The following is an 18483-nucleotide window of genomic DNA, read 5'->3' on the forward strand; positions in this document are numbered from 1 at the left end:
TATAAATAACAGAATGTGAAGTTGATGACAATTCCCGTTTCTTTAATCTTTTCTAAGAAGCTCCAATTTTACGTCTGCCAAGTATAAATAAAGGAAGAAGTTAACAAGTAGTGGGGCACATTTGGTTCCCATGGGACGTCCTCAAAATGTAACAAATAGTTTGCCAATAAAAAAAACCGAGTATCTTGATGATGGCAGTTTCAAACATTATTTTGTTTCAATCAGAGTGGTTTATTTAACAACCTATGACTTATCCTTCCTTAAAACAACATATATGAATCGACATCGCCCAATTTGTTATGAAAGAAAAAATGGAGAAAACTTGTGTAAAGGGTAGACTTAGATTGTATTTAGTTAGTTTAAAGAAAAAAAAAACAACGAAGACCGGCTTTGATTGCTGACAACATTGATGTTAATAGTTTTTAAAGAGGTTTCATGTAGCACTTGAAAGTCCAAGCAATATAACGTTGTTTACAAGGATACTTATGTTATTTAGATATCCAAAGTAGTGAATGTAAATAAAGTTCTTCGTCTTTGGTTGAAATTGTAGATGAACATATATCATACCCATGACAATTTTGGAATTCCTCCTCTGTAAGCGTTTACGGCGTATATATTGAGATCCTTTATCATGCAGTTTATGTAATATAATTTTATACCCAAACACAATATGGTTTGGGTCTTTGGGACAACAACATTTTTGGCACGGAGGGAGGACAGGTGCCTAGCCAACATTAGGTCTTTAATGATGAATGCAGCTTGATAATTCACAGACCCTTTCAGGTTTTAATTAGAATTTGTCTTAACGATCGACCTCACAGCCTTAACCCATTCGGAAAGAGTATCCACATCTTCGTTTTCTCGTTCAACCCATAGCCTGGCATAAACCTCGATTGAATATATCAGTATTTTAAAGTTGTGTTTCCAATTAATGGACGATATTTCGAGCCTCTCGATAACACATTTCGTAGAGAAGTGGTATTTACAATGTTATGGTCTTCAGTAATAACTTGACCAGCCAGATTAAATGTCAACGGGTTATTAGCACAGACTTTGACTTGGAAGTCATTTATAGTTATTGAGATCCTGCAACTCGTGTATGTAATTGACAATATAATCGTAGAAGTCAAGCTTAATTTATTATCTATAAACAGCGAGAGTAAAACCAAGCAAAACAGACAACTTAGTGTGTCAGACTTTCAGACAGCCAACTTATTAAATTTAAAATATGTTCAGAAAAGTAGAATGCATAAGAAGAGTTGTTTTCATCCACTGTTTAGTTACTACAAAAATAAGGTATTTTCTATTGTAAACCGTCTAAACGCAAACGTTATTAATTAATAACTATGATCCCGAAGTTATCAAAATTTTAGCGCAATTTATTCCATGTGGAACCTCAGCAGATTTACTTTTTTCTGTATAGAATTTTTAAGATAATCTTTATTGACTAGAAAAAAAACCAACAATAGTTATTTCATGTATTTAATAAAGAACACAAAAACTATGTTGAATAAAACACTGCACGTTAAAGTAACAACACAAAACTTACAGAGCAGAAGATAAATACATGTTACATTGCATACTCAAATGAGTTTTTATGAAAGTTGTCATTGTCGTTAAACGGGAGGTAACCGAATTTGAAAATCTTCAATAATACCTGAATTTGATCTTCGATACTTAAGTGGTATGTAGTTTACTTGATTAAATGATTGTTGATGTTTAACGTCACTTCCAGCACTATTGGCTATATCATGGTGTTCAGTTTTTTTTGGAAGAGGAAACGAGAGTGCCCAGACACAACAACTGATATTCGGCAGGACAACTGACAATCATAGTCAAGTCGAACGCATCTGCAACATGCGGGATTGGAACTCACTTTAGTATGGACAGGCTATGTATACAGTAAATGAACTACTTAGACCTTTACGCCACTGAGCCCCCCCCCCTAATTTTTTTTAACAAGACAGATGGCTCTTGTGTGCATTCACTGTTAACACGAAAAGGAAACTTGATGCTAAATAGATATAAAACCATGACATAGGAGACACAGTTAACTTGCAACCCTTTTCTAATCATATTTACCGTCTTCAGTTTCATCGTTATCATCATTTTCGAACATTGGGTCAAGATATTGAAACTTTTCCTGAGGACTAATTTGTTTGATCTACAACAAAAAAAAAAGTATGTAATGATACCAATAGAACTAACAGTAAGACAAAAGTTTGTTAAAAAGGATCAATCGCTTTTATTATCTAATAAAAATGATTATAAATCATGGTTATTATTACAAAATAGTACATCACTGATTAATATTTTGTAAGAATATGTAATTTTAATCACATTTCATATAACAAAAAGTATACACACCGTTGAGTTGTGACTTGTACATGAAACATAATATTCTTTTATTTTCATCAGATCATTATTTTTATTAGGATATTTCTTTTTCTTGCAGAATTATAAATGTTTTACACGAAAACCGGGTTCATCGTATACATGTACTACTAATTGGCATGAACGACAGTTTTATGAGTATTTGTACTTTGTACTTCGGTGCTGACATGATTTGTAACAAATCTTTCTAAAATTGTCCGTAAATAAATTTTGAAATTATAAGAAACTAAGGTTTCAACTCCTTCAGGCAAAGTTGACCTTAGATGGAATTTGCTATTTTTTTACGGTCCTTTTTGGGCATATAGCTCTTTAACTGTTTCGGTTCTTATACAACATTGGCTTTCACATATTCGGCTTTGAGCGTTCCTGATGAAGGTAAATCCAGAAAAGCGCTTCGGACGCATAAAATTATAACGTGTTGTTTTCTTTTTTATTGTAATATTTTATTACCGTATTTTTAGTAAGAAAAGATATCACGGCAGTTTGAAGTTATTTCATCATTATATATTCGGATTTCTCTTCCATGACATTTCTAGTCGTTAGGAATCATGTTTAAGATTGTTAAAAAAAATTTACAGCGAAAATCATACAATCCTAAATAACTTTTCTTAAGTAAATTTGAAAAAAATAGTAGTAACAGAAATACCTTACTCAAAAGTAAATTTAAAAAAGAGGAATTCAATTTAAACTGAATAATCCAAACGCTAGACTATCTTAACCGAAGAAACGACTGGAACACAATTGTCATACTCCTGACTTGGAACAGACATTTTTCATAGAACTGATTAAAAAATAGGAAATACAAAAAGTTGCGCTAATGTCGGTATCACTATGATTTGGATTCGTAAGAACACATAAGCAAAATTTCAATATTGGAGATGCAACAAATGTTCTAAGTTTAATGAAGAATTGTTTTAAAATCCAAATAATTTTCGACATCAAATTTTGCATTTGCCTTCTTTAAAGTCGAGATAGGATGTAGCGTTTTAGAAAAAATTAATTCAAGAATGCACGAATAAAATAGTTGTGTTTGTAAAGAATTACCTATCACGTTGTAGCCTTCTTAATATCATGAAAGTTACAGATAAACAAAATATTACAAAATCTTAAATAAATCCAGATTGACTGTATAATATGAAGTTTGCGTAGCACGACACTGATACGGGAGACCTACCATTTTCTCTATTCGATTTAAACTAACATCGATTTGCGTAAGCTTTTTCATCATCTGTAAAATAAAAAGTACAAAATGTCACGTTTAGTTTATTCATTAGCCCATATTTTAAACTTTATATTGCTTACAAAATCATAACCCCAAGCAATAAATGTGAATGTCGGGCTATTCTATTCCACTTAATTCCGAACTTACGGGAAAGGACTTAAGCCGTTGCTCAAATCAATTAAGCACTTATCAAAAATGCTCTCTTCCGGGTTAATATGATTTCAATCAATGTACTTGGTAAAGAATACTCACACTTAAAGTTTAATTTACATTTAGTATTTCTGATTGGATAAAGTGTTCAACAAATACCAACTTTCAAGTCTTCAAGCTTGAGACAAAACTAACGATCTTCCGTACTCGTGGCTAGCCCACAACAAACAACTGTGTGATATTATTTGAAATTCAAATTGAAAGTAATGTTGTTACTGGTTTAAGAAGCATTCCATATAGATAAAATATCACATTGATAATATGTAATTCCTAAATGAGAAGTAGTGTTTAACAGGTAAAAATGATAATAATGTTATAACAGTTAAGTCACTAAGACTGAAGGCATTTTAGTCAACGATGTTTTACATTATCAAAATATTGCGCTCTATGTCGCTATAGATAATACAAATGCATGTAAACATGAGGATATGATACCTTAAACGATGGACACAAATAATATTCTTTTGGTAATGAGATACATCTCTATTTCATAAAAAAAAACATATGGCCATATCGCAACAACTTTTTTAACATGCAACCGTACCGTATTTGATCACATTGCAAGAATTTGCTTCGTTGTTACAAAGGACGACAATACTACCATGTGGAAGAACTGTACTTTAAAGAGGAAGACTGATTATGGTATGCAATTTAATTTGACGCTAACTGTTTCCCGAGCAAATAAGAATACATTACCTTTATATTCTCCCGGGTTGTTTCGTCTTTTAACTCTCTAAAATTCTGACTTAAATTTTCTATCTGACCTTTTTGCTCCTGTATAAAAAGTTAAAAAAAGATGATTTTTATTTCCCTTTGGTCTATAGGAAAAGACGTAAAAACGGTCAACTTCACAAATAATGGTCTGAAAAATATAGTTTAGCTTATAGCATTGTACGTTAACCATATAATTTATAAATACGTCCTCAGAGCAAAATACTTGTTTTATCTGTCATTCATTACTCCTATTCACAAGGAAGCTATTAACCAAGAGTTCCAAATGTTGAAGTTGAAATCATCCCTTCGTAAATTTTACGGACGCCATCACGAGTTGGTTGACCGTTATGGAATAACCGTTTCACAGATGATATCGGATATGTTGCTTATATAGATATAAGAAGATGTGGTATGAGTGCCAATGAGACAACTCTCCATCCAAGTCAAAATTTATAAAAGTAAACCATTTTAGGTCACAGTACGGTCTTCAACACGGAGCCTTAGCTCACCCCGAACAGCAAGCTATAAAGGGCCCAAAAAATTACTAGTGTAAAACCATTCAAACGGGAAAACCAACGGTGTAATCTATATAAAAAACGAGAAACGAGAAACACTTATGAACCACATCAACAAACGACAACTACTGAACATCAGATTCTTATGTCGTAATTACACTCCACTTCCTTTTTCACCACGAATGTGACCTACCGAATTAGACTATTTACCGGATTTGTAATAACATGAGCAACAGGACGGGTGCCACATGTGGAGCAGTATCTGCTTACCCTTCCGGAGCACCTGAGATCACCCCCAGTTTTTAGTGGGGTTCGTGTTGCTTAGTCTTTAGTTTTCTATGTTGTGTCTTGTGTACTATTATTTGTCTGTTTGTCTTTTTATTTTTTGGCCATGGCGTTGTCGGTTTGTTTTCGATCTGTGACTGTCCCTCTAGTATCTTTCGCCCCTCTTTTTCAGTTATCCTATAATGAACAGTAACTATTATATGATTCCATAAAAGTTGAAAATAATTGAATTTGGTACAGTATTTTTGCTGATTGTTTTTAACATAACTTATTACTATTTAAATTAATTGTTAGAAGATTTGAGAAAAAGGGAAGATACAAAAGGGGTATTAGAACTCATAAGTCGAAGATCAACTGACGATGTCATGGCTCAAAACGATAAACGACGAAATGATAAAACACAGTCTACAAAACACAACTGATAAGGCGACCTTTTTTCTTTTTACAAATTCATTGCAAATAATTGAAGACTGTTGTCCTTATGAAGGAACCAACTTATCCTAGCTATTGCAATTCACAAATAGTTTTTTAAAACGAATTGAATATTGTCATTAAGGAGTTGAAATCGATAACCCCTCTCCCCAAAACAAATAATACAAAATGAAAACAAAACAGTTAAATGAGTGCAATGCGTTTAAAAACATTTGCAATATATTTTCAGAAAAAATACCTACAAATAAAAAAAAGAAAAAAAGAAAACAAAAATATGATTTGCTCTTTTACTGCATGTATCAGAAAATGCATTGTTCTATTGGTCTACCAGAAACTTGCAAATTTGCGGATTGTACATTGAAATTTGTAATTTACCCTAATTATACCTCATAAATTTTTAATTTTTCAAAAGAACTCTCATGCTTTAGAATAAATGCGAAGTTTTTTTCCGAAGTTATTGCAACAGATGCATTGCAGCAAACCTCTACCAGAAAGAGCATTGTTGAGAAACAACAACGTATTTACACTCCCCTGCATGATGAAGGTAAATCGAGAAAAGCGCTTCGGACGCATGAAATTTATAATGTGGTGTTTTCGTTTTGTATGGTGATCATACGTACACCGATCGATTGATTCTTGAAATCTTACAATACATCAGTTCAAGGAGGACAAATAAATACAATATTACAAATTTCATAAATTATCTAAAACATTTCTGAGAAGTTTACCTTATCATATGTCTTTTTCATCTTGTTGCCTGTCGCTTCTAAATTTCTGTTTTCGTTTTCCACTTGCTTTTGTTCTTCCTGTTTAAAAGATGACGTTGAATGAATCTCATTTACATGCTTCAGCAATGGAAAAAATAAATAACAATACTGATCAAAGATACAAAGATAAAGTTATAAGTCCCTATACCTTCAAACTCTACTGTATATAAATACACAATCCACCTAAACTTCACAGGATACATACTACATAACGTCTTAAATTCTATAAATAACGGGACTTTGTGTTTAAGAATTAGAAAAAAGAAACAAGCTATTCCTATAATAAACCACTATACCTTTCCATTCTTTCTATTTGTCTTCTCATTTATCTTTTCTAATTTTCTGTTCATGTTTGCAATTTGTCTCTGTAGTTCCTATGTAAATGACAAACATTAATTTGTTAAGATATTTATACTTTGCAAATTTGATTTAAATTTAGAATAATATGCAATCGGTTCTTATATTCAGGCAGACAGCCGTAATCCTTGACCATAGCTCAGATGATAATTCAATTAATATATCTATTCAAAAAAATAATGCATCGTTTGTTAAAAATATCAAACAAGCCTAAAATTTATACATTACTTGCAGGAAATTACATGCAGTTCATAGTTTTTAAAATAATGTTCTGTATTACAACAAGATATCCACGCTGTTTAAATTGATTAGACATTTAAGGTAATTAAATGTGCCATATTTTCAGATTTTGATAAATGATCATAAAATTTGTAAAGAATTCAAATAAGATAAGGTTACTTTTTGTAAGTCATTATGTCTTTCCTATTAAATTCAAAAGTATTCAATAATTGTTCTTACAAATTTGAGTTTAAAGTATAGGGAAATGTAACATAAATTTTATCTGATTACTACGTTATTCAGTATATCATCGTTTTCTAAAATCTCTTTCCCTTAGATCAAGATTCAGTATTTCATCGTTTTCTCAAATCTGTTTCCTTTATATCAAGATTCAGTATTTCATCGTTTTCTCAAATCTGTTTCCCTTAGATCAAGATTCAGTATTTCATCGTTTTCTCAAATCTGTTTCCCCTAGATCAAAATTCAGTATTTCATCGTTTTCTCAAATCTGTTTCCCTTAGGTCAATATTCAGTATTTGAGCGTTTTCTCAAAACTGTTTCCCCTAGATCAAAATTCAGTATTTCATCGTTTTCTCAAATCTGTTTCCCTTAGGTCAAGATTCAGTATTTCATCGTTTTCTCAAATCTGAATCCGTTAGATCAAGATTCAGTATTTCATCGTTTTCTCAAATCTGTTTGCCCTAGATCAAGATTCAGTATTTCACCGTTTTTTCAAACCTGTTTCCCTTAGGTCAAAATTAAGTATTTCATCGTTTTCTCAAATCTGTTTCCCTTAGATCAAGATTCAGTATTTCATCGTTTTTCTCAAATCTGTTTCCCTTAGATCAAAATTCAGTATTTTATTGTTTTCTTAAATCTGTTTCCCTTAGATCAAGTTAGAGTAACATGTTATCATAATTTTCAATTAAGCATCATATATCACTATGTTATGTGAAGTTTGTGTTCTAGTTCAGTGAAAATGGACGTCACACTAATTTAAAAACTCCAAAACATATAAATGAACTAAAATTAAAAAAACCATACAAGACTAACAAAGGCCAGAGCTTGTTACTTGTATAATATTCTTTGTTATATTTATGTTAAAGTCGTCTTTCAGATTTACATGCAAAGTGTACAGGAAAATCCGTATAGCGGTAATGGTACGGGAAAGCAGATCGTACTTGCCTTAAATAGAGGACAATGACACCAAGACATTAAAAAAATCTAGGGAAGCAAATGTTCATAAGAATTAACACCAATGAGTACCAGTAAGAAGCATCTAAGAGAGAGACAGAGAAAGGCATAACCCTTTCGTGTGATGATTTTGTACAAGAAAATATTCATAGTACAATATTCAATTATAACAATGGCCATTTACTGGTCCATGTGAACAATGAAAAATTATCAAAATTTGAGATAAAAATAGGAAATTAACATTATGTAAATAATGCTCCATTACTCATGCTTTTACATCAAAACATTTTTATTGTAAATCAACCAACGTTAATTAGCTTGATTGTTTGAATGTATTATGAATACTGAAATGAAAAATTTCATTTCAAACATAATCAAAACACAAATGCCTTGGTTTATAACTATAGTATCATTTTTGCAAAAATGTTTATTCCAAATATTTGTACTGCACCAAATGCATCTGAAATGGGCAAATCAAATAAGGAAATCAAGACTTTGGGTGTGAATCCTATATTATAGGCTTTTCAGTTCTAAGGATTAAATTAACAGGCATGTTCTGCCAGTAACTTGTGTCTACGATATTTGAAATTTCGAAATTTGATGAAACTTTGATTATACATTTGTTGATAATGAATTTGAGTAAGTGTTAATGATGATAGTGACTTTATTGTTTTGTTGTCAATGGTTACTTATTTTATATACCGACTGGTGTTAATATCATATGTATATATCAGTTGGTAACAGTTTAAACATGATTATTGTATTAAATGTTCTGATTTGCAAAAGATGCGTATTCAAATTACTGTCCTATTTGTTAAAAAGCTGCTTATTTGTTTTGTTAACAAATATTTTGTCTGATAAGCATTGTATATTTTCGTACCTTGTTAAATTTTCTGAATATAAAAAAAAAATACTGCTATATTTGACCGTGTAGTTTCATTTCTATACACTTTCATGCTCTTTTTATTGTTTCATCAAATTGTTTCATGTTTATCAGTTAGGATTAAATAATTAAATAAATATATATTAAATTTATCATTGGAGGATGAAGAAAGTTGTTGTATTATGTTACGTTCAATTTCATACTTACTGTCATTGCCTAATTTGAATGCAATTAATATATATGTTATGATGCAACTTTTACAAAAATTATTCAGAAAAATATAATATCATTGTTACGTTAATGAAAACTTTCTAAGTGAAAACTTTAAATGATTGATCCCTTTATTTTGACGGCAACACCATTAGTCCATTTGATGTGGACTGATTGATATTTTAGTCTTCAAAAAAATTATATATTTATCAGTTGTACTTGGCTTTGCACTAGCTTTAAGTAACTGTGATTACGCTTAGATCAGTACTTTGTGTCTTTAGTCTTTTTATTAGTATTTTCACTCTGCTTTGTGTCGATCTGTTGGGTCATTTTTGCATTTTTTAATGCTGTGCTGTTACACCACTTTCCCAAGCTTAGGAAAAGGGTTAAGGTTCAATATGTTTAACTCCGCCGTATTCTGTATGCATCTGTTCCAAGTCAATAGCCTTCAATTAGGTGGTTGTCGTTTGTTTCTCTGTATCATGTTTGTTGTTCGTTTACTGTGTATATAAATTAGGCAGTTGGTTTGCTCGTGTGAATTGTATTACATTTTGTCATTTTGGAGCCTCTTATAGCTTAGTATATATCTTGATAAGTGTTGAAGGTCCTATGATGACCTATAGTTGCTTACATCTACATTATCTCTGGTGGATAGTTGAGTAATTGACAATCATACCACATATACGTTGGTACAGACGTATCATTGTCGTCGATAAAAAAAACTCACCTCCATTTTATCTTCTTCCATTACATTTATTTTCCTATGAAAGAAGAATTCCTATTTGAATCATTTCACACTTTAAAGATAACAACACACTGTTTACAAAAACGTAGAATTTCAAATTTGTGTTGACTTTTAGTCCGTTACGGTTTTATCAGCTCTATATAAGACGTTTGTATTAGGTTTTAGAATTTCAAATAGTATGGCCTCGAGCATCAATGATGAGACATATATTGTCGAAATGCGCATCTGGTGCAGAACAATTGGTACCGTTTATGTTATTCCAACAGTTCATGGTTATTTCCCTGTCATTCACCTAAATGGTGAAACAATTTTGAACTATATAAAACGAAATGAGGAATCGAATTTGGCATGATTTTTTGGGCTTACCAAAAGAAAATTAATATGATAAAGATATTGTATTTGTTTCTCAATTCGTAATAAAGGTATGTAATGTTCATATAAGCTTACGTTTGGTATTACAATTTGACTATTCGTTATTTACTTAAGTCAGAAAGAAGAATAACAAAAATCGTTGCCAAAGATAATGTTTTGCGCGCGAGAAGATAATTAGTCTAGATGCGTAGTGTATAAATATTTTTTGTTCGCGCAAAATTGATTTTTCATCTTATTTATCTTCAGGTATATAGTCGAACGTTCAGGATTATCTTGTATTTTTGTGATTTTTCCGAATTGACTGTTACTTTACGGCTACATAACCACTGATAATAAAACAGTAATATTTTTATTTAAGTGCGAACATTTAGTATTTTGTTTGTACACACGAGGAATGTTTTCAAGTTGTTGTGATAATACTATGACTGAATTGACTGCAAACAAATCGCCTATTTCAACCTTTTGAAATCAAATCAGTAGTTTTTTGGCTAGATATTTTATAAATTGCGGATATTGCCTGCACAAGACTGACATTATATTGTTTTGAAATGCTCATTTTGCATGTTTTGTACATCATTTAGATATAAGAGTATTGTTATTTCGTATAATATAAGCAAACCATAACATATCAAGCGTATTGAATAAAAGTAAAGATGAAGGAATCGTTTGCCATAGTTAAGTTTTTACTTTTAATAAACAGAATACTACTTTGATCATAACCCGATAACCTGTCTTTCTGAAACACACAATTTATTTTTCTCGACATTTACGGATATGATCGTAAATCGGATAAACCGGGTACGTCCTGTTGCGGTGTTGCGTCATAAAAACTTTTCTTTGTCTTTTCGTCTTTATCTTAGACACAGTGATATAGTTTCTCCGTTTCTGTTGGGGTAATTCAGTAACAAAATGTAAGGAAAACAGTAAAGTTTTCATGAAAGGAACACATTATATGTATTATAGGCACAACATATATGTCTACAATAAAATGAAAGTGGAAACAAAATATTTATCTTTTCAGACCCGAAGTGTGTGTGTAAATGGATGTTTAGATTCCAAATAATTAATTGATTAACAAAGGAGGAATCCCTGCAGTCGGTTGTTGATGGTTACCGTGGTCAGTCAGGTATTTTTCGTTATTCCTGTTCTACTTTATGGATACACGGTTTCTTTAATACAACCACAAGAAAAAGTTGTCGCAAATTTGTAACAACTTTTTTTTTCACAATTTTCATTCAGAACAGAGGGTCTATTAAATTGAGTATTCTTTTTTGTGTGGATTCAGAAATGTATTATTTGAATAACTCAGATTAGTTTCATTATTTTTGACAAATGATAAATTATTATTCTTTAATATAAAAAAGAAATGAAGATAGTTTACATTACAGCTGTTATTTTCTTTTGACTACAATTTTGTGGTATTCATCAGGATTAGATTAATCTGAACTATAACATGTCCATGCACAGCAAAAACACCTTCTCATGAATAAATAAAAATACATTACCCTCTTGATGTCATTACACAGCGTTGCTCTACTTCTTTTGTTGCAGCGAGTAAAAGGTCAAAATTTGCATTGTATATAAATACTGAAAAGGAATATAAGAGCAAAAGTATAAGAAGTTTAATCTGGTAAAATTGTTAAATTGGTAAAAAATAGGCAAATCCTCATAATATCAGCAAATACTATGTCATATGTTTTATCCTTCCACATGGCTTTTGATTTACGCATAGCGGTTGAACAAAAATAGAAAACCAGCTGCTCATACTCTTGTGTATGCTCCTCAGTCATGGCACCTCAATCAAAACTATACCAGTTGCATACAAACTTCGATACTAAAGCAATGAAATAATATATGATAAAAGAAAGACAAAGGAGTTAAAAAAACTAAAATATGTATAATAAAACTGGCAGTTATAATGTCAAGATGACGACAATTGATTATACTAATTACAAAACTGGAACGGCAAACCAGAAAATTTACAAAATCAAAAGAAAGTCTTACATTCACCGATCCAAACAACAGTTCATAGTTTGTAATAAATTGATTCATGCATATTAAAGCTACATTTGTAAAGCATGACATGTAAAAAAATGCCTTCGATTATTCTGATAATCAACGTACCATAACTCTGGAATGAAAAAAAATAGGAAAATATTCTAAATCGAGGGTTATCTTACTTTTACCAATTCCAACAATTATGTATATTACAGGTTTCCAGTAAATCATTTCGAATATAATACTCAATTAATCGTACACCATGTAAAAAACTACTTAAATATGACAGCTTAAATCCCGTATACCTGGAAGGCCGTACTAGAAAATATTCATAATCGAACCTTTTATCAATCCATACAATAGTGTTAAGTTTTTAGGAAATCGATACAAGCTAAGTATACTGGAGTTAGTGCACGCTATGTGAAAAATTGCCTTTAATATGACTGTTAAAGTCCTATAACTCTGGAAAAACAAATCAAAATATTTTCAACATTTTTTCAAATACATACATGTAGGATTAGATTTTTCCCTTAAACAGGACGTATGACAAGACAATGATAATTCGACATTGCTTTTTAAAGACAAATATAATCATGAATTTTCAAAATGAAAATTGCAAATTTGTCAAAAAGGTAAAACACATTTTCGGTTAGAAATATAGATTACGAGAAAAAATTTTTTATAACTTTTTGTTTGATACCTTAATGTGTGTTTTTAGTCGATTTATGAGATTTGATCATCGATAAGCTACTGTTGCCTAAATTTGTAATTGATATATAGGTTTATTTTATTTAGACACATAACTAAAATGAAACGAATATTTATGGATGTTAAAACAAGGTCTAAAGAGATAAAAACCCAGCGGGAATTGCATGAACTCCAAATTTAACCGGACTGGATTTGTCGAAAAGATAACCATCTCTTGCTATGCATCGACTAATATGCAAATCAAGTTTCAGTCAGTAAGGTCCTTAAAGCGAAAAGGATATAACGATAAATACAATTCAGACGATCTATTCAAATGTCTTGTGATCTAAGACAGCACAATGCATAGCGTCGTTTCACGGCTTTCTATATGATAACCCTCCAGGTGGATTTTTTTCCTTTTAGAGCAAATACTTGTTTATAAATTCTGTATTATATGATCATACATGTAACACCCGGTTTTGGTTGGCCCGATGTCTGGCGTACACTATTTTAGTCCTTGTATCTATGATGAGTTTATTTACAACCACAGCGTTACTGATGAGTCTTTTGTAGATGAGGCGTGCGTATGACGTACACAATTTTTAGTCATCTAAGATGAGTTTATTTGCTTAGTCTTTTTATGTAGCGTATTGTGGACCTTTGTTTTCGTCATTTTTCGTATTTGTTGGTTTCTTGACTTATGAGTTTTGATTTTCACTTTGGTATCTTCTGCTTCTATCTGTCTATTATTTTAAGTTTGATAAGGCGATAAAGTTAGATAAACGGTATAACCAAGCATATATATAAAAATTTTAAAAACGACCAAACAATTCAACCTAAAAATAAGTTAAAATTTAGAGATTAACCTTGTTAACTAATTAAAGAAACGAAAATACAAATTACCTCGTACAAACATTGGACTTGCATTCAGCTTTCCAACATAATTGCCGTCATTGGTTTCTTTACTGTAAGTGCCTCGTATTTTATTGTAAGAGTAAAAACACACCCAACCGATTAAATGAAGTAAAAAAGCAGGAATAGCAAAAATTTGTAGGTGTACAGGAAATATTGTCTTTAACATGTATTCCTCGAGGAAATCGTTTTGAAGCTGTGACCAGTAAAATTCTGACTCCTCATGAACTTTAGCGAATGTATCACTGAAATGAGTAAGAAACATATTTCTAGATTTGATTCAACCACATCAACAGAATCAATACGAATTTATAAAAAAAATGTGGATAAATTTGTCTTCAAAGGGTTGTTTTGGACTAAAAGTCTTTTCGTATATGCGAGCGTGGTTCGGAAACATATACACATACATCTTATACGTTCGGGTATTTCACATCCAATCTTTTATGGTAATATTCTTTACAAAGCACAAAAATGTCAGTATTCACCTCTAAAGCTAACAAAACCTTTAAACAGACTTATTAAGAAGGGATATAGTTACGATACTGTTGTCAGGTCATTAAAGATTGCATATTTTGGCTTTAATATTGATTCACTTATAGGGTCTTTGCATCGGAATTAAACACATTTATTTTTAAAACCAGTTGTTGGCATGACACGGGTTATGTTCTTCTCATATATTTTATGACGGTATAATACTAAACCCCTAACAGGAGGGATTGTGCCTGATATTCATATGATGAAGACATAATCTTTCAATCAGTTTAATTGAGGTCTGGAGCTGACATGTCAGTAACTGCTAGTTGTCTGTTGTTATTTATGTATTATTGTAATTTTGTTTATTTTCTTTTGTTTCCTATTCTGACATCGGACTCGGACTTCTCTTATACTGAGTTTTACTGTGCGTACTGTTGTGCGTTTGTTTTTTCTACATTGGCTAGAGGTATAGGGGGAGGGTTGAGATCTCAAAAAGCATGTTTAACCCCGCCGCATTTTTGCGCCTGTCCCAAGTCAAGAGCCTCTGGCCTTTGTTAGTCTTGTATCATTTTTAATTTTAGTTTCCTGTGTATAATTTGTAGTTTAGTATGACGTCCATTATCACTGAACTTGTATACATATTTGTTTAGAAGCCAGCTGAAGGACGCCTCCGGGTGCGGGAGTTTCTCGCTGCATTGAAGACCCATTGGTGGCCGTCGGCTGTTGTGTGCTCTATGGTCGGGTTGTTGTCTCTTTGACACATTCCCCATTTCCATTCTCAATTTTACATAGTATACACATCATAGTTAAAATGGTATTTAAATAATAGGGTATTTTGCGTAAAAAATTTACATTCCTTAACACATAGAACATATTTCTTTTTATGATGTAGGTTGAAAAAAAAAATTACCATAGATTAATTTCAGAATGTCAAATCTAGTCCTTTTTCTTATGTGATATTTGTTTTAATAGCGCTTATTTTTTGTTAATGCATGTTTCGTTTCTATAAGTAACAGTTTTGTCTTTCCTATATCCAGAAACGTTTTCTTGCAAATTTTTGTTTTCTGTAAATGTATAAGGGATGAAGAATTTAAATGCATCGACAGGTATTTGAATATTGGTAATGTTTTCAGGTTACATAAGAGAAATTAATAAATCCGCCATTGTGTGATGCCTAACAATAAGACCAGTTGGCAAATTTTTACTAACTATTTTCCATTGTAACAGTAAATAGTAACAAACATGGACTTGTTATAGTACATCATAGTGAAAATTATCATATTAAACAAATTTTAAAAGTATACATTTTTAAATCCAAGAAGGAAAAGTCAACAATATATAAAAAGGTCTTACTCGTTTGTAACAATGGTTTGTCAGATAAACTAGAAAACCATTAATATTGTTTGAATATCCTAGTGACTTTGATGTCTGTGATACACACTTTCATGAAATATATGCTTCTATGCATTTATTTGTTTTGTACGTTTTTGTCTTCATCGTTATTACTCGGATTTTAACATGTCCAGCCAGGATATGAAATACAGTGGTTGTCTGTTGCTGTTTGACACAACATATGCTAATCTATGATTTTATTTTCTTATTGCATGTGTTGGGATGTACGAAACTGTAAATGTAATTTTACGATTTTAAGATTTAAAAACTTGCCTGTAGATGGCTATCAGTAAATTTAACATCAAAACAATGGCAATCAGTCCATAAATGGCCCTCACATACGGAGACAAGTATACACCCAGCGTTTCAGGGCATCTCCCCAACACACCATTGGTATATGCAGTTTTGTTAAAAGTACAATCAGGTTCTCTCACTGAAACGTTTTTTTAAAGTATGGATGAAAACAAAATAATATAAACGCTGAAATTGTAACCTGAGGTTGTAAAATGTCGTTTTAACCTGGAAATCAAAAGTTATATGTGACAAGTATGGACCCAGAGTCTCAGGATATCTTCTGAACCCACCATTGGAATATACAGTTTGAATGAATTTACAACTAATTTCTCTCACTGAAACATTTTTTTGTAAATATGTCGTAAACAAATTTGTTTAAGCTGAAATGTTAACCTGCGGTCGTATTCTATCGTTTTCGTTTCAAAATAAGACAGTGTAGGCATTTCTATTATTAGCTAAACTAATAATGTTTGACCAATTTGCTCTGTATTGAATCTGCGTTAAAGATTATTTCAAAAATTTTGAGTCTTTTCCTAAAATGATTGTTTAGCAACTTTAGCTTCCGACAACAACATGTATGGAACAGTTTAATTATAAACTTTTATTTTACACAACATTCAAACAAAATTTTAAACATTTTGTCGATTTTGTTGATTAAAACAGATGGACAAATTGTTCAAAAATCCAATATTGTGGCAATGACTTCTAGCATTGATAATAAAAAAAAACTTTATATAGACCCATGATAAATTTTCAGTGCCGATGAAGAGGTAAACAAATTTGTATAAGAAAATTTCGTAGACGATATTTAAATCTGTTGAAACGTAGATAAGTAGCTGCGCAAGATAAAATTTAATACTGATTGGCTAATTTATTAAGATTCCTGAATTCTCGTAATTTGTCCTATACTTTTGGTAAGTTATCTGCTATAAAGAAAGGGAAAATGTATTATTATCCTGTTAAATGACGGAAAATGTCATCTCACAATGCAATATTTCAATAGCAAATGTTATGATCCAGCTTGGTAAATATTTTTTCGCTTTAAATCATATAAAGCTACCCACACGTTATTAATATCAATCATCGAAAACATAAATAATCGTATGAACAATGCAACTGGTATTGTAGGATGTTTCGTTTTAGGCAAATTGACAGTCATTGCAGGTTGAAAATAATTGCTTACTATGTTAAAAAAAATATGGTACATAAAGGCAACTGTAACAGTAAAATACCGGTGTTTAAAAGTCATAAATCGATTCAAAGAAAACAAATCCGGGTTACAAACTAAAACCGATGGAAACACATCAACTGTAAGAAGAATACAGAAAGAAGTGCAACAAAAACAAACGCCAACATACATAGAAACGAACTATTAGATAACAACTGCCATATTCCTGACTTGGTACAGGACATTTGTAGAAAAAAATGGTGGGTTGAACCTGGTTTCATGGCTAGCCAAACCTCCAGCTTTTACAAGTAAAAGATTTAATTTTTTTTTTGTTTAATAATAAATAATAAAAGAAATTTAAAACTGGTATCCCATGCTTATAAGTCACAACCCTTTGTGTTGATTAAGATTTTTGTTTTCTTTATTACTTAGAAATCTAAAACTTCTGATGAATGATTCAAATGATATGATTTTACATTAACATACATATATCACTTTCAGGGTCGAAATCACCAATCAACATCCAAAAACCATTTTTCATTATATTTTCTATCTCTGACCAACTCAACTCAGAGTTCGGGTACAATAGTGAGTAATATGACACATTGAAGCTGATCATTATAACTATCATTATAGTCATAAAGGCATACGTGTCCTTAAACTGAAATAGATTAATTTTATATATACATTGCGTAACTTCAGATTTAGTAAGTACGTAGTGCATACTGATGTCTTTTTAAAACGTGTCTCTTGTTTACGATGATAAAAACAAAAATGAATACCCGAAAGCTTGTCTTAACTTAAATGCTCTTCACCGATAATAAAACTAAAGTAAAGTGCTAAACAGTCGCAAATCCATTCAACAGAGAAAACAAAAATGCGTGATATAATAACCTAATGCACAACTGATTATGAAATCCACATTTGAAAAGCCAACATAGTAAAATATTTGATAGCATTAAACATGAAGGTTATTACGAAAAAATCAAATTTGTCCAAGTTTGACATTGCTAGGAGTGTACTATTTATATCAACATTA

The 18483-nt window shown here is 31.2% G+C and overlaps 2 protein-coding genes across 3 annotated transcripts in view; one reads left to right on the forward strand and one right to left on the reverse strand.

Moving 5' to 3' along the window:
• LOC127710652 (septin-2-like) overlaps window positions 1–18483 on the forward strand; it is a 635810-nt gene that overhangs the window by 164025 nt on the left and 453302 nt on the right. The gene's annotated exons all lie outside the window — the stretch shown is intronic.
• Window positions 1–18483, reverse strand: part of LOC127710648 (uncharacterized) — a 57755-nt gene that overhangs the window by 1479 nt on the left and 37793 nt on the right. For both annotated transcript variants that reach the window (XM_052216591.1, XM_052216590.1), the window contains exons 24-33: window positions 17931–18105; window positions 16256–16415; window positions 14108–14361; window positions 12025–12106; window positions 10130–10163; window positions 6836–6913; window positions 6501–6578; window positions 4523–4600; window positions 3569–3622; window positions 2083–2164 (exon numbers count right to left, since the gene is read on the reverse strand). In XM_052216591.1, coding sequence (XP_052072551.1) covers window positions 2083–2164; window positions 3569–3622; window positions 4523–4600; window positions 6501–6578; window positions 6836–6913; window positions 10130–10163; window positions 12025–12106; window positions 14108–14361; window positions 16256–16415; window positions 17931–18105 — 1075 coding nt within the window. The remainder of the gene's footprint in view (window positions 1–2082; window positions 2165–3568; window positions 3623–4522; window positions 4601–6500; window positions 6579–6835; window positions 6914–10129; window positions 10164–12024; window positions 12107–14107; window positions 14362–16255; window positions 16416–17930; window positions 18106–18483) is intronic.

The sequence above is a fragment of the Mytilus californianus genome, unplaced genomic scaffold (genome assembly GCF_021869535.1).
Source record: "Mytilus californianus isolate M0D057914Y unplaced genomic scaffold, xbMytCali1.0.p SCAF_8, whole genome shotgun sequence".
In the NCBI taxonomy this organism is placed as follows: Eukaryota; Metazoa; Mollusca; class Bivalvia; order Mytilida; family Mytilidae; genus Mytilus; species Mytilus californianus.